This window comes from Akebia trifoliata, chromosome 11, assembly GCF_017979445.1.
Source record: "Akebia trifoliata isolate Shusen 1 chromosome 11, ASM1797944v1, whole genome shotgun sequence".
In the NCBI taxonomy this organism is placed as follows: domain Eukaryota; kingdom Viridiplantae; phylum Streptophyta; class Magnoliopsida; order Ranunculales; family Lardizabalaceae; genus Akebia; species Akebia trifoliata.
The window spans coordinates 42,829,407-42,853,800 of NC_141385.1; the positions used below are offsets into that span (position 1 = coordinate 42,829,407).

The window sequence follows — 24,394 nt, forward strand, 5'->3', positions numbered from 1 at the left end:
CAGTTTCGCGTCTAGTCTCGTCCATGCCAGATACCTAGTCGTTCAGAACGAGTTGTCTAATATGTTTGAAATATCGTTTGAAAATTAGAAAAATGAATATGGGGTTTTAAATCTCGTTCGAAAAATTGATTTGTCCATCTGTCTCGTACATACCTGAAACCAAGACGGTTCAGGTTTAGAACCTTCGCTTGAGAAAGATTGTCGATTAGAATGCAATCTATCTCTTGTTAGTGACTTTTCCTGACTTGAATGAAGCGGAAACCCAAGGTCAGAGCTTGGGGAATAAAAAGGGATGGGATAGAAAACACTATACTTGACTGAAAAGGAATCAGGCGCAATACTGATGTATAACTAATATGATTCCATAACTACCAATAGTATTATTGAGTTCACCCTAATTTATAAAGGGAATCTCTGTCAATCTTTTATCTCCTTCACTTGTAGTGATTTATAATTCAATGAATGAAGAACTCATTTGATTGAGTCTTGGTCTCGAACAAGTTTCTCAAGAATCGAATGAGAAAAAAGTATTTTAAGTCATTATAAAAAAAATTTCCTTTCAAAAACTTAGCATAGTATCTACAAAATCATTAACTTAGTTATAGTTTTTTATACTAACGGCATAAGTTATTAAAAAAATTCAAAAATTAAATTTTATCTTATTAAAAAGTAATAAATTTTTAGAAGAGATAACTTGTTTTAAACTCAATCGATAATTGATATAAAAAATTGAAAAAATTTATAGAATAGGCATTAATTATGAAATAAAAGAATATCTTAAATCATCTATAATATAAAAAGAAATGACAAAATAAATTGATTTCAAGTACCCGCGGGTACCCATTGGATAGAACCTAATGGTCCTCGTTCTTATCGGTTCGATTTCATTTTTAGATCCAACTCTAATAGGTTCCAATAAAAAGGGAATCGAAATTGGGATTTTTTATTTTGATTAAATGGGTACCCATTGACCCCCCTATAAAGACCCCCCGATCTCTCTCTCTCTCTCTTCTATGTTTTATAAGAACATGGGAACGCGTGATTGCAATTCTAGCTTACCCATAAAATAAAATGGGAGATTTTTTTTTTTTTTTGAACACTTTTTTTTTATTGTATTTTTTTGCTGTTTTCGTCTTTGTTTTTTTAAAAATAGAGAACGCCTCTTTATTTTGGATTTTTTTCGTTTCAAGGTTTTTTTTTTTTTTTTTTTGCTTTGCTATTTTTTCCTTCTTCATCTTATAAAAACAGGTGAACGCCCCCCTTTATTTTAAGGTTTTTTATTATTTTTTTCTGAAAACTTTTTGTTTTTGATTTGTATGTTTTGTTTCCAAACTATTTTATTTTTCTTTTTCAAAACATGTTTCTTTCAAAATATATATATTTTAAGTGTCTAGTGTATTTTTATTTTTTTTTATCTTTTCTATGTTCTATAATGATTTATATTGTAATTCATAGGCATAATATTTTTGACATCCACCTCTTTCATGTCATTTGGCAATAAGAAGGAGTGAAACATATTCAATGAAGACAAAAATTGGGTAGAAATATTTTAAAGGGAACCTTTCAATTTATTTATTTATGATTAGGGTGTTCCGACCGTAAGCCCAACTAGAAGGGAAGAGGTAACTACCCTCTTAGAGGACTATATCTCACCTAAATTCTTAGGGTATTTGTAATATCCCACAAATCACAATTATCAGGTAAGTTAGGATAAATCCTTATAGTTGGCCAACGATGAGGTTTGAACTCAAGACCTCTCCCTTTCTAAAAAAATACCTCACTAAAGAGCACCTTTGAAGTTATTATTTATACAATTGTATGATTATTTTGAAAATGTTTAGAAGTTTCAAAATTAAAAAATAGGTGAAGCTATCATATAAGTAAACTGGCAAGAGAGTAATAATTTTGCATGGATAGAGTAGAGGAAGAATGGATTCACACATGGCAAAGAATATATATTTTTAGGTATAAGTTATATGACAAAAAATCAATTTGATTTTTATTGAAACGTTAGTTTTAAATTCATTCAAAAAATTTTGAACAGAGTTATCAAATAGGTTAAACATCATGGAACAAAACAATATACTTAATTCAGCAAGTTGCTTTCACAACATCAACAACAATCTCCTCTTTGCTTCAGCGACAACAACTTTACACACAGGTTAGCAAGTAGATGACCATTAGTCTCTTCAAGACATCCATAGACTAAGAGAGAGGAACTGACCAGTGGAGAGGGGGAGAATGTTTTAAAGATTTTGTTTTTCACAAAAAATTCCTATTAATATTCAATGAAAAATCATAATCACTAGGGTCACAGGTCTCAATCCCACGAAAGTTTCCCAACGTATAACAAAGTAAATCCAACTTTGAGCACATGACAAGTAGGTAGTTTTCCTGTTGAGCCAACTCTCTAAGGGTATCTAGCCAAAGACCTTAAAATTAACATGCCTAAGAAGACGTCTGATTTTTTGGAGAAATATCAAGGGTTTTTTGCTAGAGATTGAAGATAAGAAGATATAAATCATTCTTATTTGTTAGACCTTAATCAAGGGTGGTATGCCATTATTTTGAAAACGTAAGGGTAGATCACAAATTCATCAAACATTGAGGGCACGTCTAAATCTCCCTTTAATATATTTGAGTTGGGAATTTTTCTGCTCAAAATAATATGATTAGGAAAATAACCCAATATTCGTGAGCCTATAATGGTTTAAATCCCATTGTGCATCCCTTCACAATCAAGAAAGATGGTCTCAACTGATTTTAAATCTGTTAAAACAAAAGAAAAAGATTGAGATACGGATAAAAGACGAAGATGAGTAGGGAGTCGTCTTGGTCTCGGATGATTTTTGTAAGTTATGACCATGGTGATCAGTCCAACTTTTACTAATGCCACACCAATTCTTATGTAAATCACCAAAGAATTGCACCTAGTTGGTGCGGCATTAGTCAAAGTTGGTGTGGCAATAGTAACTATAAAAAATGAATCAGTTTATTTATTTTGTAGCCCGTGAATTGCCTTCCACTTTTCACATGACATAATCATGGCATTGAACTGGATTTTAAGTTGCCAAATCTTCTGACAAACGGTATCGTGTGAGATCATACATCTGAAAAGATCAAGTCAATTCCTCATAAAAAGAAAAAGAAAAGAAAATCTGACTTGAACTATGATGAGATCGCGATCAAGAAAAATTAGAATTTTCAGGTGTTAGATCCGACTGAAGCGCCTGTGCTAACAAATCGGGAGAAGCATGCTTCTTGGCTTCCAAAGAATACCTCAAAAAAATTAAACTAAATAATTATTCATACAAAAACCCATTCAGGAAACAATGAAAAATCAGTAACGTTTTCTTCAAAGATGATGGATTATGTTGACCATCAATGGAGATTACCTGAGTGGGCTTCATGGACTAGTGGATCTACCATCATCATCGAATCATGGGATGAACTCCAGCCAATGTTGATCAAGCCCTTGAGAAATCAGAAATTAGAAATTAGAAGTCATGGGACGAACAATCCCTTCTAAACCTTGACATGAGCTATATGAACATTTACATCGAATAAATATGGAAAAAAGAAACTCTTTAGGAACAAAAGGGTAGCTACTCAGGGTGGAGAAATTCCCTTTTTGACAAGCATATCGTAAACCCTATCCACTTTTCCCGGGTCAACCTTGAAGAAACTATGGGCATCAGGTTTCTTGGTGATTTTTCCATTAATGATCTCCACCGACATGACTTCCAGCATTTTAAGATATTGAGAAGGCAGCAATTTGGTCTCACGACATAGTAGTAGTTCCTGCCAAATATCAAAATTAATTCACGTCAAAACCTAAACTGTAAATATATATATTGAACTGAACCAAAAAGATTATAAGGCTGTCTTATTTTACTTCAAGATGGTGAACTACAATGATGCCGTATTGCATGAAAATTCATGCTTCCTCCTCCATCCACCAAAGATTCGACTGTAATTAGCATCAATACCTGTGGATGGTACTAATTTTATAGGTAGCCCAACTCACTTGTAGCTGCAACCCTATGGATGGCACATATGTTACCAGGTTCGCTAGTATAGTAGTGAACCGCGAACTGGTACAACTGAACCAGTTCGAGGTTTGGTTTGTAGTGGGTTCGTCAAAAACAGCAAACCTAACAAACCTCATTACTTTAGTGAATTTTGGAGATGTCCCCATGGTTAGGTCAATATTAGAGATATAGAAATCCCGATATTTGGTCCATATTAAAGATACACCATTGTTGTTAAACTGATTATACGCCCCCTTGGGTAGAGTCTTCTTCTATGAGATTAATATTAATGACTTAAATATCCGCCACGAACTACCTCTACAAACCGGGTTCGTTCAAGAGTGGCGAACCACGAACCAAAAACCCAAATTCAAACCTAGCGAATAGGATGGCACCCACACCAATCCATTCAGAATTGGTAGAGATGGGTTATTCCACAAATTCAATTTTGGCTAAACGTTATAACAAGAAAAATGAAGTAAAGTCACCATTTGTTAACAAATACAACAAAAGAAAACTGTGCGCACTCACAGATTCAGATAGCAGATCTGACCCGGGAAATCCTGTGATATCCCAATCCTCCAAGAAACTTGAAGAAGTCGGTCCTGCAGTTGTAGAGGAATCTTTGACGCCAGACTCGAACACAGTGGATCCCTTCACAGTAACCCGTGGGCTACTGCTATCAGGTTCTACTTTGGGGCGATTCACCCTTTGCAATACTTTACCACTAGGACCAACCTGAATGGTTTCCTTCGCTTTACGGGCACTTTCTTCAGCTTCTTTCTTCCTCTTCTGTTCAAGAAATCTATCTGCCTCGGATGACGTACGACAGCCAGCCGCTCGAGCTTCCTGAATGATAAATTTAACATGAGCTTAGAAGAGGGAACTTGCACAAGAGCTATGAGGTTGGGTTTTGAGGGGTATGTCTAATCTCCCAAATAAAGGGGAAAAAATACACAATTGAGTATTCAATGTCAGACAAGAAACTTACCTTAAGCTCTTGAATTCTTTTCTGAATTCTATGTTCATCAATAATAGTCCTAATCAACGCCTCATGCTCTTCTTTGGAATGGAATCGCATGAAAACTTTATAACGCTGATAGATCTCCCTCTCTTCGAGTGAGAGTTCCTTCTCCAATGGATCAGGATAAAGTAAATTTCTTTCCAATATGAAATCCTTCCTGCGTTTCCTCTCATCAAGCCTGCCAAGTAGTTTCAGCACTTTTGAAGCATGGATAAAAAAAGAGAGGAAATGTGGACCTAAGAATGTATTGCCCGTTTGCCTACAAGTGAAGATAAACATCCATACAAATACTAATAAAGGGCTTAGACCCATAGCTCAGTTGGTTCAAGTCAAGCTTACCCATCAAAAAGTAACGAAATAATGATCTTTATACTGGGTACAGCTGGGAGCCGGGGACCCCATTCTATTTTTTGGAAAATAAAATCAATCTGTTTTAGGGCCATTCAACTGTTCATAACAATTATTATTTGTAAAATAACAGGAAATGAAGGTTGTCATCATGTAAGAAATGGTCCTGTTTTTGGAGTTAGTTTAACAATAATATAAATTGTGCAATTATTTTACAATTTTTTTTAAATAACGGATGTTATTTTCATAAATTTGAATTTACAAATTTCAAATGTTATTTCAAATATTATTATTATATTATACAAAGGTCCCAATACTGTTATGTAGGATGTAACCGACATAATGGCCACAACAATAACATCCTCCCCTGTGAACTAATGCTTGTAGCTTCAGATTGAATGAGAGAGAAACATGTTATACTGCTAATATGGGTCCTTTTAAACCTTGATTCCATTTATAAAATATATTATTTATTAGTCTAACTCCAACAACCAGATCCACAAAACCGAGGCTTTCTGATGTGTACATGAACAAAGAAAGAAATGCATCATCATCATCATCAAAACCTTAACCAAAAAAATTGGAGTTGGTTGAATCTTGTTCCTCCATTCAATTCTATAAAACAACCTGCGGAAACACCAATTGGTGTGAAATTTGCACAGCCATTGTTTCAAATTGGCATCTAAAACAACCATGATAACCATAACATTCGAAATCCAAATTGTATCTGAAATCAAAACCTAAAAAGGTGGAAATCAAAGGGCTTAGACCCATATCTTAGTTGGTTTGACACATTGCAAAACAACTTTGAGGCCATGGGTTCAAGTCCAGCTTACCTATAAAAAAAGAGGGAAATTAAAGCTCTCTACTCCATGAATGGTCCCCCACAATTTTATTTTTTTGCTAAGCAAGCAAGGGATTAGTGGTTAATAGATGAGTCCAACGGGATTTGAACCTAGGTCATGGGATCAACTATCCTCAAGCCTTTACCACGTGCTAAGTGGCACCTTCCCACAATTTGAAATATGCTCACCTTTGATATATTTATAAACCCATGGGAATAAGGAACTCCATAGTGAAATCATTGTTGGCCCAAACCTACTAGCATTATTTGTTGTGTTTGGTTAGAGTACCCTTTCTGCATAACTTACTTAAATATTACCTTTTTTGTGCACATGTTATTGCTCATATGTATGATGTGGTTAATCTAGAGAGCTTCTATTGCCACACCAACTTTTGCCAATGTGAGCTAATTCTTTTGTGATTTACATATGAATTGGGGTGGCGTTAGCAAAAGTTGGGGTGGCAATACAATCTCTCTTACTCTATCGCTAGTCATAAGTTTTCATGTACTATATACATGTGTACATTTTGTATGTTTGTATGAATATCCATTAAAAACAAACAAAATAGACTACCCACCTCTTCAAATAGATACGCAACACTCGCAGCTTCACATCATGTTCAGCTTCAGTGTCAGTATCCTTGAATTCCATCTCTGCAAGTGACTGCTCGGCATCATTATCGTATTCAGGATCAAACTCCTGCCTCTTTGGATTATAGCCACTTAACTCAGTCATTGAAGGCCCCTCGTCCCCAGAATATTTAGGCTTCTTTACTCCGACACTCCTGTTTATGTGAGAATCTGCCAACCATATATAGAAAGTGAATAAGCATTTCTCTTATACAAGGAAGAACACTGCATAAACAAATCACTAAAATGTTTTTAGCTCAAAAGAGATTTAAAAAATGGGAAATGGTTGAGAAAAGGACTCATTATCACATGCAATGAATACTTCGTTTAAAGAACTTAAACTCAGCTCAATCACTAATGCTCCAGTGTGTGTGAATTTCATATGAAGCAGGTCCAACTATAGACATTGTGAGAAATAATGTCTAAGGTTGGTTCACAAAAGCAGAATTTAGTTTGTAATGAAATTGACAACCATGATATTAAATTTTGGTTCATGGTCTATTTTAATCAGTTGGGAAATGGTAAAAATGTTTAAATCAGTTTACAAATTAGTATAATTTTCACATGAATGATAAGAATATAAAATTTTACATATGGGTTTAAAAATTAGTATAATAAGTGTACATATTTGATCGATAAAAAAAAAGTACATATTTGTATATTAAATTTTGGTTCCGGTTCCTTTAATCTGTGGGGAAATGGGAAAAATGTTTCAATCAATGGGCAAATTAGTATAAATTTCATGTAGATAACAAGAATATTAAGCAAATTTTCATTTAAATGGTAGGAAATGATCAAATGAGCACAAAAACACTCTCCTAAGTCATCAAACAACTATAACAACATGGAGTGTGGAAAAAATATCAAGATCGTTCAACCATATATCCAATTAACATCAAAGCTAGACAGCCCAAATCAACTATATACATAGAAATGACAATAATCATCTCATATTAACTATACGTACCTCAATATGTAAATCCCTTGCTTAAAGAACAAATAATTAAGTACAACATTCATGCATTGTTACAAATACATTCTACATACAAAACTGGTAGAATGCATTTGTAAATTATTATTTCTTGATAAGTAGATCAATTATATTACTAAGAAGACCAGTTGAGATAACCAGCCAGAATACATCAAGATACAGTCAACACAAAATATAAATTTACACAACTAATTATTGCACAAAGAATCCCATCTAAATACAAAATCATCAAAGAACATCCCTTTGAAATCCGGCTCCAATTTACTCCAAAAGAACATGCAACTTAGCACCTCCATAAGTCTAGAAACTCCAAGGCCTTCTCATTGAAAACTCTTCGATTTCTTTCTCGCCAAATTATACAGCCCATGGCAAAAGGGTAATGGATCATAGGTACCTCTTCGTACCCACGAACACGTTATAGTTCCAAAGTTGGAATAGTAACAAGACCGAAGAAGGAACACCCAAGAGCAATTGAAAAGATACAAGAAATGAAATCAAATTCTATGTGCCAAAAGACAATGGATCAAAATATGAATATCGATTCCCCACTTCTAATACACAAGGAAAAAATAGTAAGCCCAAAAAAACCCTAATCATAAGGTTATCATAAGAAAGGATTTTACCAAATGCCGCCAACCAAATGAAAAAAAGATACTTTCGAGGGAACTTGTGGCCCCAAATAAGACCCACTAGGAATGATTATACTCCTTAATGTGATAGCGTCTCCCGAAATGAGTTAACCAAAAAGTTTTTGTCCTTCGTTCAAGTCCATACCCTCTTATCAGGACTTGATCTCTCCAATAAGGACTGATCTAGCTTGAAGGTCAACTCTACCAACTCCTGTATCTCTAAATCATTAAAATCCCTCTAAAACCAAGATCCCATACGGGCTCAATACTAGAGTTGTTAAAAAATTCAACAATTGAATTTTCCTTTTTCAAAAAAAGCACATACAGCCTTGGGAATTGTATGGATAGTGGAGAACTACCACACCACCTATCCTCTCATAATCGTATTCTCTCACTACTATCCCATTTAAAACCCACCAACTCTTTGAACCTTTGTTTCACACTTATAATTCCCCTCCATAAACTACAACCATAAGGTAACTTAACTTCCTCACTCTCCCAACTGTGTAACTTCTCCCCATACTTCCCTTTAATAATCTTCCTCCACACACTTGACCTTTCCTCTTCAAACCTCCATACCACTTTCCTAAGAGTATCACAATCGACATTTTGAATCTTTTTATGCCTAAACCCCCTTTTTTTGGAAAACAAATCATCTTCCATTTTACCAAGTGAAACTTTCTCTTTCCTTCCTTATCGTTCCACAAAAAGTCACTAATCAATCTCTCCAATCTTCCACACTTTTTGGTAATGGGAATAAAGATAGTTGGTAAACTGATATACTGGACAAGGTACTTTTGATCAATGTGACTTTTCCCCTTCTTTAAGTCATTTTATTCTTGATTTTTGTTTCCATCAAAGCAACCTTATGAAAATCTGCCCTACAATTTGTTCTCTCACCTTTTCCTCCGCATTAAGATTTTGGCACTCTTCTTTATTATCAATAGCATCAATCTCCTCAAGAACCTCCTTTTTTTTCACCTCCACAGTCCCAAATTCATTTACATTCCCCACTTTGATCATTCCTTTGAGAGCTTTGACTTTCTTCCTAAAAATAACTCTTGGGTTACCCACGAACACCAATTCTTTCCACCAATCATCCACCTTCTGATAGAAATCATCCGTAAGGACCACATGTTCTCAAATTTAAACGGTCTTGGTCTATTCAAATCATTCCTGCTTCCAACACAATAGGGGTGTGGTCTGAGCTAGGATTAGGAACACCGAATTGTGACAAATTACTGAGATGATCTGCCCAACCACTCGACCAATAATCTGTCAAGCCTCGACATTTTAAGATTCCCTTGATTATTAGACCAAGTAAACGACCTCCCTTCAAGAGGCAAGTCTTCCAAAGAAAATCTATTCACAAACTCCCCAAAGTCCCTCATACCCTTCGAAATAGCGGCTGTCCTCCTAGTTTTTCATAACCAAACCTTACAACATTAAAATCCTCACCTAAACACCATGGCTTATCCCAATGCCCAAGCACATTACTCAACTCTTCCCAAAATTGTTTGTCGTTCACTAGTCTTTGTTGGACCATACACTCTTGTAAACACCCAACTGCAATCATTATCCACATTCTTACACATAATTGACACAGAAAATGCCCCTAACAACTTATCCTCCACCTTCAATTTATTCTTCTGCCACATAATAATTATACCACCCGAAGCACCCAATGATGGTAAACAACACCACCCAACACATCCTCCCCAAAGATCCTTTATTACCACCTCATTGCACACTTGTAGCTTTGACTCTTGCAACACCACCATGTAAGGCTTGTTCAACAAAATACAAGCCTTTACTATCGACCTTTTCTTCCAATCTCCCACTCCTCTAACATTCCATCACAAAAATTTTAACATTACTGGACTAGCAAAGATCCCCTGATATACCTACTTAGATTGCTAACTCAATCCAAATTAACATCCACCTCATCCTGACCCTCATCTTCACTAATAGACAGACCTTGCAACTGTACTCTACCTTTCCAAAGAATTCGACGGTACTACTTGGCCCAACTTGCTATTGTCTAGTCTGATAAGGAATTCAAATTCCTCTTCCCCAAAGTTCAACTTCAAAATTAACGATGTAAGATCCTGATCTTCAGGGGCACAAATTCTACACTTCACTGCTACATTTGTTACTTGTAGCACCAACAACGCTAGCATCCCCCTCTCCAGTTCCAGTCTCCACGTCTCATCTTCCAGTTCTGGTGCTTCCTTAAACTTTAATTGAGCTTCTACGATTTGTAGTTCCCCACAACCACTACTTCTAATAGTCTCAGAGATGACTTGCTGAACCACCCCAATATTGTCTTCTAAGATAGTCTATGTCAGGATAAAATGATTGGGCTCATCAGATACTTCAGGACTAACCTCCTCCTAAGGCACATTCTATCTTGGAGATCCTCAGAGTCTGTTGAAAGAGTATGGACTTCCAAAGTTTCAGAACCTCTCCTACATATACATACAAGCCAAAAGACGACCACACCCAACAAATTCTAAAGAAAGGGAAAAACACGGCACTAAAGGAAAACGAAACTGACCAATTAGAGAGGATATCTAATAAAATGGATAAAAGGTAAATCTTTCCATAGGAGGAGACTATACCTTCAACCGAAAATACCCAGGGACCTTTACCCTTAAAGCAAACGTACCAGAATTTTGGCTAAAAAGGCACGACGAGTTCTTCAATTGCAGAGTTGATGTTAATCTAACACTCACCACTGCAACTGGAACCAGAAGCATGTCCCTCTTTCTCTTAATCGAACACCTTGATCTTCCTCGAAGTAATTCTGTACTAACCCCTTTCCCTTTAGGACTCAAAAGACGATCACCATCTTCTCTTTCTTGCTCACTCGCACCCCGTAGTAGTAACCTCTCCTCAAATCCATGTTTTGCCTTTTCTGTTTCATTCTTTCCTAAGTTATCTTCATAATCCACTTCGTTACAAATAGCTTGAACATCACCCAATCCATTTGAAAAAATAACCCTATACAGCCCACCTTGTGAAAGCCCAACCCCCCTCCCCCACAAATGTTTTTCCTAAACCAATGTTTTTTTAATTTTACCCAAGCCCACATATGGCCCACGCCTCACTTCGTCCAACTTCATAGCCCTCCCAGCCCATCTCTTACAATTTTAATCCCAATTCATAGCCCATTCTCTAGTTTTCTTGAACCTCAGCCCATGTGCTTTCGTAGTCCATGGATCTTTTTTCCTTTGAACTCCCGTTGCACGTGTCCCCTTGAAAATGGTATTGGTATTTGACGTATGTGGACCATTGTTTTCCTGATCTCGATTAGTTTATTGTGTAGAGAATTATACACTATTCTTCGATGAAACCTTTTTCTTTGCCACATGTTTATCCATTAACTTACCTTTCCCCAAAACGACTTTTAACCCAGTGCCTTTGCCCAGCCGCACACGAACTTACCTTGTTTTTTTCCTTTTTCGACTTAATCCTCCACATGTTAGAACTTTAACAACCCAGCTCTTCCATTTGAAATTTGAAACTAATTGGCCCTTGAGTTTACTGTTTAACTCCCGGTTACCTCTAGATTTTGATAAGCCCAGACATGAATTACTACATCCAGACTTCATCTTCTCCATCGATCCAACTCCTGGCCCAGCCTGTGCTTTCTCATCCCATCAGAGAGTAAGCTTCCTTCTGGGTCATCCACCCTCGCCTTCAACCCATTTTCTGATCTTCTATACTTATCGTCCTCACGATCACTTATAAAAGCACTTCTCGCACTGAATTTGAATCGAGCGGGGTATTGCAGCTCCACATGCAACCACCTTAATCAACGCCACTTGAAAAATGTCCATATTTCTTGTTGCTTCATCAACTTCCATAAGACACCCAAAGCATTACCAATCTCTTCCAACAATTTGAAGTCCCAGAGGAACATAGGTAACCCCCATAATTCCACCAAAGTTTCTCCTTCAAACCACAAATCTGATACAACATTGCACTTTGCCCACCAATTTCGTAATGAAATAACAATGGTGCCCACTCTTATGGATTTGAGTGATCTTAAAAAAAAAATTGTATTTCCTTCGATTCCGCTAAGAATACTCCTTTTTTTGTATCCATCTCAATCAATCTCTGATAATCCTTCCAAGGCAGCCTTTATATTCCCCCCAAATTGGAACTTCCAAAGCCTCACAAATTAGAGCATTCTTCCATTCTGCAAAACCTTTCTCCTTGAGCACAATTAGGTTGAGCGCATCATTCTCTGAGTTGCAATCTTCCAAATGCTTCTCTAGCTTACCTCTATCCTTCAACACACCCGCCTCTACAACTTCTATATTTACCTTATCTTCTCCCAACCCCTCTGGCTTTGCGCCTTCATTCTCACTTCGACACCCTCTGATTTACCAGTTTTAACCCTTCATCACCCTCAACAGCACACATGGTCTTCCACCCAATGCCACCCTCACTTCCACTCTTTACCAGTGCTGGTAACTCTGCTCTTACCTCTTTTACCACTTCTGAAAGAGCCTCAGCCAAGCTCCTCCACCCAAAGTCCCTCTTTCCTCTTGGGATAAACAAAGTTGGTGAACTCCTACGGTCTCGCACAATGAAAATTCTTATGAAGCTTCCATTTTGGTTCAAACCCTTCTCTGCTATTCTGATTCCCAACTCCGAGCACGGCTTTCTCCATAGTGACTTTTCAGGATGAAGTTTTAGAGCTTCATTCGAAAAAACCTGAGTCCATTTCACTTCCTCTTGAGTGAAATCCAAATAGTAAGATCCTCTTCTGTCTATTTCGCCCACTGTTACGACGATCTTGTTCTTTCGCCATCACTTCTTCACCGAAAACCTCTTAGCTTCCACCGCAAAGCAAATATGTTCTTTCGCCATTTTTTTTTGCATTTGTAAATTTTAGCCATATATACAAGAAACTAAAACAGAATATGTTGGTAGAAATTTAAAATTTTACAGAAATACTTCCACTAAAAAAAGTCGCATTTTTATACCAAAAAGGCAGCACACAAGTTACAATAACTGTCACCTATGGTCCAAACCCAATAAAGAGTCAGAAATTAAGACTATTGTCAGGTATCCCATACCTGATCACCAAAAACACAAAGGAATCACACCCAGAACAAATACATATATAAGTGCACTGTGCACCCAGAACAAATATTTCTATTACATGATATGGCCTACATTGAAAATGGAGGATATAACCAAAAAAAAAAAAGAGTAAAAGAGAGAGGACCTTTATCAGATCAAAGTCTCTTACATGCCCAGATACCCTTATGCACAACAATGTGCATTTTTTAAGCCTGCTGCATGGTTTAGGAAAATTTAAGCATTTATTATACTTATCATTTATGATCTATGGACTACAAAAAACCAACAGGAAAGATCAAGTTGAAATTCTGATTAAATGAAGAGATGTTATTGGTCTGGCTTACTTCTTAACATTTATTAAACAATATACAACCAAAGACTTTCATGGACAATATCAAAAGCTTGGAACATATTAGCTACCCAAACTAGCAGTTAAAAAAAAAAGGATAAAATCTTCAAAGTTTGCAAACTGATAGCCATTTCAATCTACAATACATTGTGACAGAAATCAAACCTTCCAATTTGATTGCATCAGGAGCATCTTTGATCTGGGCCATATTTGATGCCTTCTTAACAGCACTTGTCGATCCTGTATTAGCGCTGCTATAACCAGCCCCAGAATCTCCATCTAATGCAGAAGACAAGCTTTATTTCAATCCTACCAAGAAATAATGGATAGAACCCACTAATCCGACACACCTAGTCAAGAATACAATGCCATACCTGCAGTTAAGCTAGATGGGGATTGACCAACAACAGTATCCTCAATCCTGATCACACACATTAAAAAGAATCAGCATGAGAGATCTATTTAACAGATTAAAGGTAGGGATGAAGAAAGTAGCCATACTTGACCCTAGAAGGAGAAAATGGAGACTCTTCCTTAAATGTGAGCTCCCCCAGTGCAGGAAATCCTGAGGCGGTCAACAGAATGTAAGAATAGGCAACCCTTTTTCAGTTACAAGTACACCAGGAATGAGAGGAGCGGGTGATTGAGTGATATTGTCTGCTATAGTGTATTTAGTCAAATTGAACACAGCAACCAATCTATATAATAACACAACTGTGGTTCCCACTCTACTACAGTTTTGTGTGTGGGTGGGGGGGGTAGTATAAACATCCCACTCTACCTACAGTGGAGCGACACTGCCCAATATATTGCATTTCCTCTTCACCCCTTCAACTCTATTGTCTTTCCTCCCCCCCCAGAGACACACACACTTTTTTCAATAATAACCCTCCTATTTTACTATCTTTCCTCTTTTACCCCCTTTTTCAATAATAGTCCTCTAACTTTACTATCTTTCTTCTTTTGCCCCTTTAACCCACTTTATTATCTTTCCTCTTCTCCTCCTTTCTTAATAATACCTCTCCAACTTTATAATTGTTTCTCATTTACCCCCTTAACCTCAAAGAATTTTAATAATACCCCTCCAACTTTGTTATTTTTCCGCTCTTACCCCCTTAACCCCAAAGAGGATGCCCATGCCACAGGCACGGGAGAACCCTAGTTTAAGAATAAACTAGAACAAACAAAGAATACGTCGTCAACATCATTACTGACCTTTTTTGCCCTCCCCATGCCCCTTAGCCATAGCAAGAAGCTCCTTTCGATTCTTTCCAACAACATGAGACATGTCCTACAAAGTTTTTATATATCGAAAATTTAATTTCTTAAATTGAAAGTATCAAGCTGAAAGAAAATTGAGATAGATAAAAAAAAATGTTGTACTGGAAGAGGAAAGCACGGGGAGTTCATGTAAGCAGTTTTATGGTGCTCAATACACTGAGCCTTGCTCTTTGTGCCGACATGCTCTGCAACTTCAGCCCAGTTCCCTAATCCATACATTTCAATTCCCTGGAAGTAGATTGTCATAGTAATTTTATAGGCATAAGTTTCCAACCACAACATCAATCCTCTAAGCATCAAAAGCAATGAATGATATGCTACTTACTGAAAAAAATATTAATGATAAGCAAATTAACAAGGAATTATATTAGATTAAAGACAAGTAAATACCTCTAAAAGCAGTATCTCTTCATCTGCATTCCAATCTGGACAAATAAGAGGGAATGACAAATTGTCCTGTTGAATAAAATACATAGAAGATTATGAATATTGTAAGGTATCATATTTGCTCATTTATTTTGCAATGATAGAAGATTTAACAACAACTTTTCAATGGAAATGAAAAATGGAAAAGGAATTACTCAAACCATTTTGGGTAACAAATTTCTGAAGAAACCTCTCGGCAAAGGAATTATGTCTAAAATTAAATAACTTAGGAAGTGTAATAGTACCACAGATATGGAACCTATGTAGAATTTTCACAGATAATGCAAAAAAAAAATTGTAAAATATAATATTGAAATATTGTAGTAAGTGCGCACCCATGAGTGAACTATTTTCTTTCATTCATGCTTTTTATTAAAAACATCAACTCCACACAGAGTTATATGGAAATTTAGTGGTGAATCAAGAGGCTGAATTTACACAATTGCTAAAGAAAATATAACATTAACCCAAATAATTTATTGCAGAGACCTCCTTTCATCTTTAATATGATTATGCTTACAAAATAAAATATATATCCAAGCAATAACCTGTAAGAATCTAGAAGTCAGCAAGGTACTAAAAGAAGTAGGTTAGGTAGGGTAATACTGACCAGAACCCTATAAGGGTGATTACTCTTGTGAGGTGTAACTTCAGCACCAACAGAAAAGCACTCTACACATAGGTCAAAATCAGAACACTTAACACACTTAATACGTATTTTTCCAGAAATGTCTTTGTTGCAGTAATTGCAGTGGTATAAGGCTCTCTTCCCTTCATTTGTCCCTTGACCTGACTCAATTAAAAAATAGAGTTACTAAAGGAGAATATTGAAAAACACAAGTATCCTATTGATAACTAATCAAAAAAAGAATCTTCTTCATTAAAAAAACATTCCCACAAAACATAGAACTATTTAGTAACTTAATAAAATAAGTATCTGCTTGAGAGAAAAGATTGCATAAGAAATATAATTGTGTTTAACAACTTGAATGAATTAGTGTATGGACTATGGATGACAGAACGCACCAGCTCCTTCTAGAAACCATATTTTTATTAAAAAATATTTAAATAAAGAGTTACAATGAGGTAGTGACAAGTGTGTCCAAGTTGATACATGTGGATTCGGAAAAGATACTGAAAGTGTTGTGCCTTTGCTATGTAAGACGTATAGTGATAAGCATTAGGAACATCTAGGATGGGACTTATTACCACACCATAGTGGATGCCATTTGGGTTATTTAGTTCACAAAAATCTTAGGGAAAAAATTGATTTAATTGGATAATCAAAGTGGATATCTATTGGATTTAATTCATGAACCACTTGCCACATTCTTTCGAAATATCATTTTCTGGGTGTGCATGGTGCGACTCCCACACAAACACTTCCCTATTTTCCAACTGCGTTCTCATCAACAAAAATAGCTGGCTACAACCAGTTACATCGGCATGTCTTTCACTATTTGGATGTTACTAAAGACGTTCAAAACAAACCTGAAGTTGTGGACTCCAAATTTTCTCCACTTGAAGCAGCCCTTTTTCTCTTTGATCTACAAAAGCATACAACACAGTGAATTTATATGGGCAGGCAAAAATAAAACTTCACGTAAACCAAAAAAAAAAAAAAAATCAAGATGTGAATTTGTAGGAACATTCAACACCCTTCATATTAAAAAATATGTGGCTTCAAGTTCCGTAATAGTGAAAGTTGATGGAACTCCTATTTTGAGGGAAAGATTGGGATGATTTTATGGAAAAATTTTAAGGATCTCAAGAAAAGCCTGATACAGTGGAACAGAGAGGAGTTTGGTGGTATAGACCACAACTGGAAAAGACGGTCAGTAGAGTGTGGGAAGTATCCTAGATGCTGAACCAGGAAAGGAAGTGTTCCAAAATTTGGCGAGCAAAAGAGCAATGCAAGAGGATGTGATTTGCCGATTCCCCATCATCCATGCACATGCATGTAGACCCTAACATCTCTCCACATGAGCTGGTCCATGGTAAGAATTTTACTCAGAATGGCTTCCCAAATAAAGAATGTAACCGCAGATGGAAGCTTCGGGCCCAAATCGCCATGGTCCTCACAATAGCGGAGTCTCGGGCACTACATAAATCCTCGCCTTTAAGCTTCAACCACATATGAGTTGCTTACGTATCCAGTTTATTCAATGTGTGTGGAAAAGTAAATGTTATAAACACTTGGTTCTCTTATTCTCAATTGGCACAAGTAGCACAAAAACATTTAGCGAGTTATAAAGGTTTTCATCAACTATTTAACAGAATAATTTACAGATATATATATATATATATATATGATATATATATATATATATATATATATATATACTAGAAGGTGGCATGTGCAAATGCACATGTATTAAAACAGCTTATCTGTAATTTAAAACATTGATTAAAGGGTTTTTTTATTATTACATAGTTAAAAAAAAGGATATTTTTGTAATTTTGTAAACTATCCAACGTGATTCTAAGGTCGTGGACTGCAATTTTCTTGGTTTTCTACCAAAATGACCCTGATTATATTAAAGTTAAATGTAAAGGTGAGGGCGTTTATGGGATCCAAATTTGGTGTCGAACCACTTTTACTCCGTCTTCACTCATTATAATAGTAAAGATACACACACTTACGCACGCACGCACATATTCTAATTCTTAAAATACCATAGTTGTCTAAAAATTCATGAGTTAGCAGTTATGTAGTTAACCACATGGCCATTCAGTTAAACTAATTTTATGTGCAAATTACAGTGTAGAGTTGCTTAATCAGTTGTAAAATTATTTGAGCTGCAATACATGTAAGGATGCATGAGCTTATTGGTTCAACCAATTAAATAAGCTGAATGAAATACCAATCTCAAATCCTCTGATTTTATTCTCCATGAATTACATGGTGAAAAACAGGCACTAAATTTCCAATTTCCTCCAGGCCTACGGCCTTCCATTACTTTGTGTTTCGTATACATTTTTCTTCTGATAAGGCATGTCATTGAAAAAGAGAAAAAAATTTGGGGGGGGGGGGGGGGATATGAATTTTGTTGTTGAGCTATATTCTGACCTTCCGGAAAAGGATATGAGAAAATTTTAAGGGAAATTTTCGATCCAATGTAGAAATAATGCAAATTTTAGGGAAATGGTAGAAATACTCCGGAGTGATGGAAATGTATGGAAATTTTCATTGAACTGACATAAGCATACACTCTTAAGCAATCAAACCATATAAATAGGGAACTGAAACTTGGATTTGGTAATTATTTGGTGGGGATTCAATTCAGTTAATCCAGAAGTGTTTCATAAAATAGTCAAAAAATAAATAAAAAATCAAGAAATATGCAAATGAAGAGAACTCCTTTGTAGAGAGTTTGGTTGTGTATCCTTGTACCATAGTGATTCCTCTATAATCCTTCATATTCTCTTTTTTTTTTTTTGTTGATAAATCAAAGATCTTTATTGATAACATGGTCGAGCAAACCATGAGGAAAAGTACAAATAAGAGAAAAGCAAAGCAAAAAAGCTAAACAAAGCCGAGAGCACACTACAAATCGATACTACACACCCAATCCCACTTGGCGATAAAGTCTTCAAAAAAGACCCCCTTTGACTCATTGAAAATCTTGCTCCACACAAAAATAGACCCCAAGATAGAAAAAATAATGTTTTGGATCAAGGATTCCTTTCCTTCAAAAGTTCTAAGGTTCCTTTCCTTCCAAATCTATTTTATTTGTGAGTTCTTATCTGATACTTTACTCTTGCTTTATGCACTAAGTATGAAAGATCCCAATATGTAACCAATCTTCTTTGGGCGCTTGAGGAATGCCCAAAACCTTGCAAATGACAAGCCTCCCACATTCATCCGGTGTAGTAATTTCGTCAAACACATCATAGGCTTCACATTATAAATCAGCTCACCATCAAAGTCCATATGTTCATCACTCTCATCATTTTTTTCCTTCATTTAAATTGACTAAGTTTCCGGCTTGGGACTTTGAAAAATCATGCAATCTATGCTAGGTCTAACCACATTCAAGCAATTAAATGGTCAATCCAAATTTTGTGTAGGTCAACTTGAAGAAGCACCAATATTATCACTACCCTTCTTCATTGTAGAATAGGATCCCTCTTCTCATGTATCCTTTATGTTGATTTGATCTCCACGATTCATTGGGACATTTCCTCGAACACTAGGTATTTTATCTTCCATATGACTTGCACAAGTTAATTTCTAGCAAAGTCTTCCTAACTCTTTCATGCTTCAATTGGACTTCTATTTTAAGAGCCAATTGTTGGGAACCGGACACCTTCCACATATTTTTCAATGCCCATTTACCTTATATTGGTAAATGGAATCCATTAACGTAACGAGCAACTAAATACACTTCATTTTCATTCAAGCTACACTTCGTAAAAAGTTGCTAGTTTATTCATCTACGTTCTTATCTCCTTGAGGTAGATTTTGAAATCCCCAAAATAGAGTTTGTGCATAATCCATCGGTAGGAGTTTCTCTCAACTTAGACTTCATTTTCTCTCATGTAGTATTTCGTTTTCCCCGTCGGATTCGTGTGTTTTGAACATCATCCTATTAAATCGACTCATAATCTATTAATTTAGTAACAACTAATTTCACCTCCATACCTACAAGAGCAACTTTAATATTGGGGAACTTCTCTATGGAATTTATCCAATTGAGAAACTCATACAGATATAGGTGCCCATTAAAATCCGATATGTCGACCTTGATTCCGTGGTCTCTAGTCTCTATAACACCCACTAAGTTGCAACATTCAGGCCTCAAATCCTCCTTGTCCAACTCAACACATGGAGCACAATTGTAGAAAAGGTTTTCATCACCTTCGCAAGCACCACTATCCTCATGTTGCACCCTAAGACCATGAAAATTTTCTAGACAAGTTAATCGCTTGATTTGCCTTCTCAATACCTCAATTTCTTCATCTTTTCATGGATTCTTTTAGGAATACTTTTACCCACTCATCCTCGTTTTGCCACCAAGAGAACCCATCAAAATGACAGATTTAATTACGACTTTGATACCAAATGAAGCAAATAGAAAGATCAGAGTAAAATGAACAAAAAATGCAAGAAAGTAGAGAGGAAGCACAAGGGTATAGGAGTACATACACCCAAACTCTCTCTAGCAAAGAATTTGCATACAATACAAAATAGTCAAAAGTCTTTTCACTTCTCTACAAAATCTTTTGTATAGATTCAACTCAAGTAAGAAAATTACTAAATTACCCTTAAGTACCCAATACACAATTTGGAAACTATTAACATAAATGCTACAAAGTGAGTTATGGTCACCACTTGCATCACAAGGGATCCAAGGTTTGTGTGCAAGATTGATCTGGAAAAAAATATATGATCAAGTAGGTTGAGACTTTTTAGATTATATGTCAGGAATGATGAGATTTGGGGCTAGATAGAGGAACAGAGATTACAATTGCCTTCTCTATTTTGATCAACGATTTTCCAATGGGATATTATAGAAGCTTGAAGGTCTGAGACAAGAAGATACCTAGTTTCATTTTCTTTTCATTGTGATAGTAATAGGATGTAAAGGAGAACATTAGTCGGTGGCGTGATAAAAGGTTACAAAAGTGTGTGAGCTTGGAGCTGTTATTACCTTTCTCCATCTTGCAGATGATTTTCTATAACGTGGACAGTGTTGTTCTCATCTAACAATTATGATCGTGTGTGTTGTGGTGCTTTGAAGGTGCAAATGGTATGTGTGGGAGGTAATTTTGGAACTACAAGGTTAGTGACACGTGTCACCTCAAAATACGAGCCAAATACAAGGAAAATGTTTTAAGTATAAGCTTGATTCCAATCTGACATCAATGATATCGAAGTAGAACTCAGAAGCAGAACCTGAGTCTTGAAGGCAGCTGGCCAAACCTTGGGATCCCGTGTGAAGTACGAAACAATTCCAAGTTATGGGCAATTACGAGTAAGTTCTTTTGTTTGTATGGTAGTTATACACTATGAGTAATTGATGCACTATTAGAGGCAAAAAATGAAGAAGCATGGTTGCCAAGTTAACAATAGGTAGAAATTATGAAAGGGGGTAAAAGCCATGAATAAGGTGTGATTTTCTATTTGAACCACTTCGCACCATACAGAGAGTAACTTGGGCGTCAAAGAATCTTTTGCATGTAAACCCTTGACATAGCAAATTCGGATAAAGAAGGAACCAAGATCAATAGCATAGCAAATCTCGAGGATCATTTTCTTGAATGTATAATTTTTTTTATAAAATAACGAAATAAGAGGACGAGATGGTCCCTTACAAAGAACAAAGGGAAGAGAAGAAAAACTATAATGAAAACAAAGTAACAAAAAAAACAGAAAAAAAAAAAGGTAATTCAATCATTTTGTGCTTCATATAATCTCGACCTCCTCTCACATCCATAATATGTGTGTTAACCTTTTTAACAACCATTTTTTTAGGGTGAGGGTGAGAAACAGTGAGTACCTAGTCTTGAATCTAGATTACCTAGTGTTGAATCTAGATTGGAAGGCAGGTAGCTTTATATCATTTTATTTGGGTATACTGGGCTAACTCTTGTTCCAAGGTAATTCAAGATCTTATGAAGAATCATATGACCCCAAATAGATAAAGGGCATAACTTTCGGCACTATTAACACCTAGGTGTTTTAGGTGTATTGGCTTGCTTCGTATCAAATGGTGTCAGAGTCATCACCAAATCTTGGGTTCAGACCTCGGATCAAGCTACCAGGGGAACAAGCATCCTAGGGGCCCAAAAAGAAAGTTACTGGATTGGAAAGCCGCCACAGAGTTACTCATAAAAAAGGGGGTGTCATAGAGTTGGTAGGCGCCAATGGAATGGGTAACCAGGGGAAAAGGGTGAGAGCCTGAGAAGGGTAACAAAGTGAAAATTGTCGCAAAGTCTAGGGGAAAAGACTCCCTAAGGAGGGCCCAAATGAATGGTAACAAAGTAAAATCCACCACAAAGTGGGCCTCAACAGATGCCAATTGTGGAATGTGTGTTAGAGAATAAGATGCATTGTACTAAGAAGCATGAGATATATTGTTTCATTGTCGGCATATATTATCACAAGTGGTAAGTCGTGGTGGAGAGTGAAATGGTTAGAATACATCAATTAGTATTTTCTATATTAGGAAGTATTGGCAATTAAGATATATAAATTTAAAATTAGGAGTGATTTATGTTAATTAGGATTTTTAGATTAGGCTTACCATTGATGTAATCTCTATAAATACCGTATTAAGGTTCATGTAATGATCATCCTGGAATTTCAATAAAGCTCTTTTTCCCCAATGGGGTGGTATATTGTGACCCCCAGAGAGATAAGGGCTTAACTCTCAACACCAATAACCCTTGGATGTTTTTAGTGTATCAATTTGGTTTGAATCAGAGAGATTTGAAAGAAGATTGGCACTTGGAAGAGTAATTTTCTTTCTAATGATAGCTAAACATGATCAAGATCATTTTACCTACCTTACTAGTCTATCATTTGTTTCTTATTTCATTCCCCTTGTGTAGTAAACAGGTTAGAAAGTGGAAAGGCCGAGAAGATAACAAATATAACCTTGTAGACTTGATCAACCACTTCAACATCACGTCTAGAATTATTTTAAGGCATAAATCTACAATTATAAAATGACGCATCTCTCTCTCAATATAAATAAAAAACACAAACTTCAAAATTAATCAATTCCCTTATGAATGCTCAAGTACATGCAATCACATACATAGGCATGTTTAATACAAAGTAGAGCTAATTGGAACAATTTAAACCTGAAATAAAACACAAGTTCAATCTAAACAAAACTGTACTCAAACAACATCAGTACAATTTAGAAACCCAACAGAAACAGTAGAAATCTCTACCGAGAAAAGCCGCAATTAGCTCAAAAGAGGTTCCTTTACTGAAACTAAGAACGAAAACAGTGAATTACGAACCAAAAATCCATCAAAAATAGCTCAAATCGCTCCACACATGAAAGGTAGAAACGATCAGGGAGAGAGATAATTACGAACCTTTGGGTTGGATCCTCGTCTGCAGAATTGGGAACACCGCGATAACGCCCCATCAAAATTCAAAGTTAAGGGAGCTCACCAAATCCTGTGAGTCAGAAACCCTAAATATTTCTCCCTCTCTGTAATGGATAATGGAGGGAGTTTCAGGTTGTGAGTCCAAAATAGAGTACCTCTGCTTGGAGTTGGGACTGAGAAGATGAGGACACGTACTTCTTTGCAGATTTTGCGGATTGTACGTTAGGATTCGTTCGCTTTCTGGGAATTTTGGCATGGTTTAAAAACTCGGAAAAATACCGAGTCGAATAGACCCGGTTGTTTATTATTATTATTATTATCCAAATAAAAGTAGTAATATGGGATTTATTTTTATTATTTTTTTTTTTATTGAGAATTAATTTATTAAAAAAAATTAGTACCTTTTATTTTCTCATTACTATAATTATAAATAAAATAAAAATAGGAGACGAAAGAGAAAGCCTCTTAGGCGTGAAAATTGAAAGGGTCATGATAAATCTACATTGTCTATACGTCGATGACATCGCAGGGGCACAGAATCATAGATATTTTTCTTCAAGATACATGAGGAAAAAAATCTATAGTTATGTGCCCTTCCCAAGTCATTCGTGTACTGTATTTTTTAGTAAGTCAATTTATCATTAGCCAAATTGAAATGCTACAATTTTATAAAG

At 36.0% G+C, this 24,394-nt stretch overlaps 1 protein-coding gene across 5 annotated transcripts; it reads right to left on the reverse strand.

Moving 5' to 3' along the window:
• Window positions 1-2,974: 2,974 nt before the first annotated feature.
• Window positions 2,975-23,988, reverse strand: LOC147391841 (transcriptional adapter ADA2-like). 5 transcript variants are annotated; one of them, XR_015170220.1, is made up of 14 exons: window positions 23,706-23,988; window positions 17,142-17,197; window positions 16,261-16,439; window positions 15,615-15,680; window positions 15,327-15,452; window positions 15,159-15,234; window positions 14,445-14,508; window positions 14,318-14,364; window positions 14,109-14,222; window positions 6,826-7,048; window positions 5,023-5,233; window positions 4,563-4,880; window positions 3,396-3,801; window positions 2,975-3,110 (listed from the first exon to the last, which is right to left on the reverse strand). XR_015170220.1 is itself a non-coding variant. In XM_086417101.1 (13 exons), exons 1-13 carry the CDS (start codon window positions 23,756-23,758, stop codon window positions 3,610-3,612), a joined length of 1,725 nt encoding a protein of 574 aa, XP_086273227.1. In that variant the 5' UTR covers window positions 23,759-23,988; the 3' UTR covers window positions 2,975-3,609. The 5 variants fall into 5 exon arrangements, 1 of the variants encoding a protein (XP_086273227.1); XR_015170219.1 differs by having other exon boundaries at window positions 2,975-3,265; XR_015170217.1 differs by having other exon boundaries at window positions 2,975-3,279.
• Window positions 23,989-24,394: the final 406 nt, after the last annotated feature.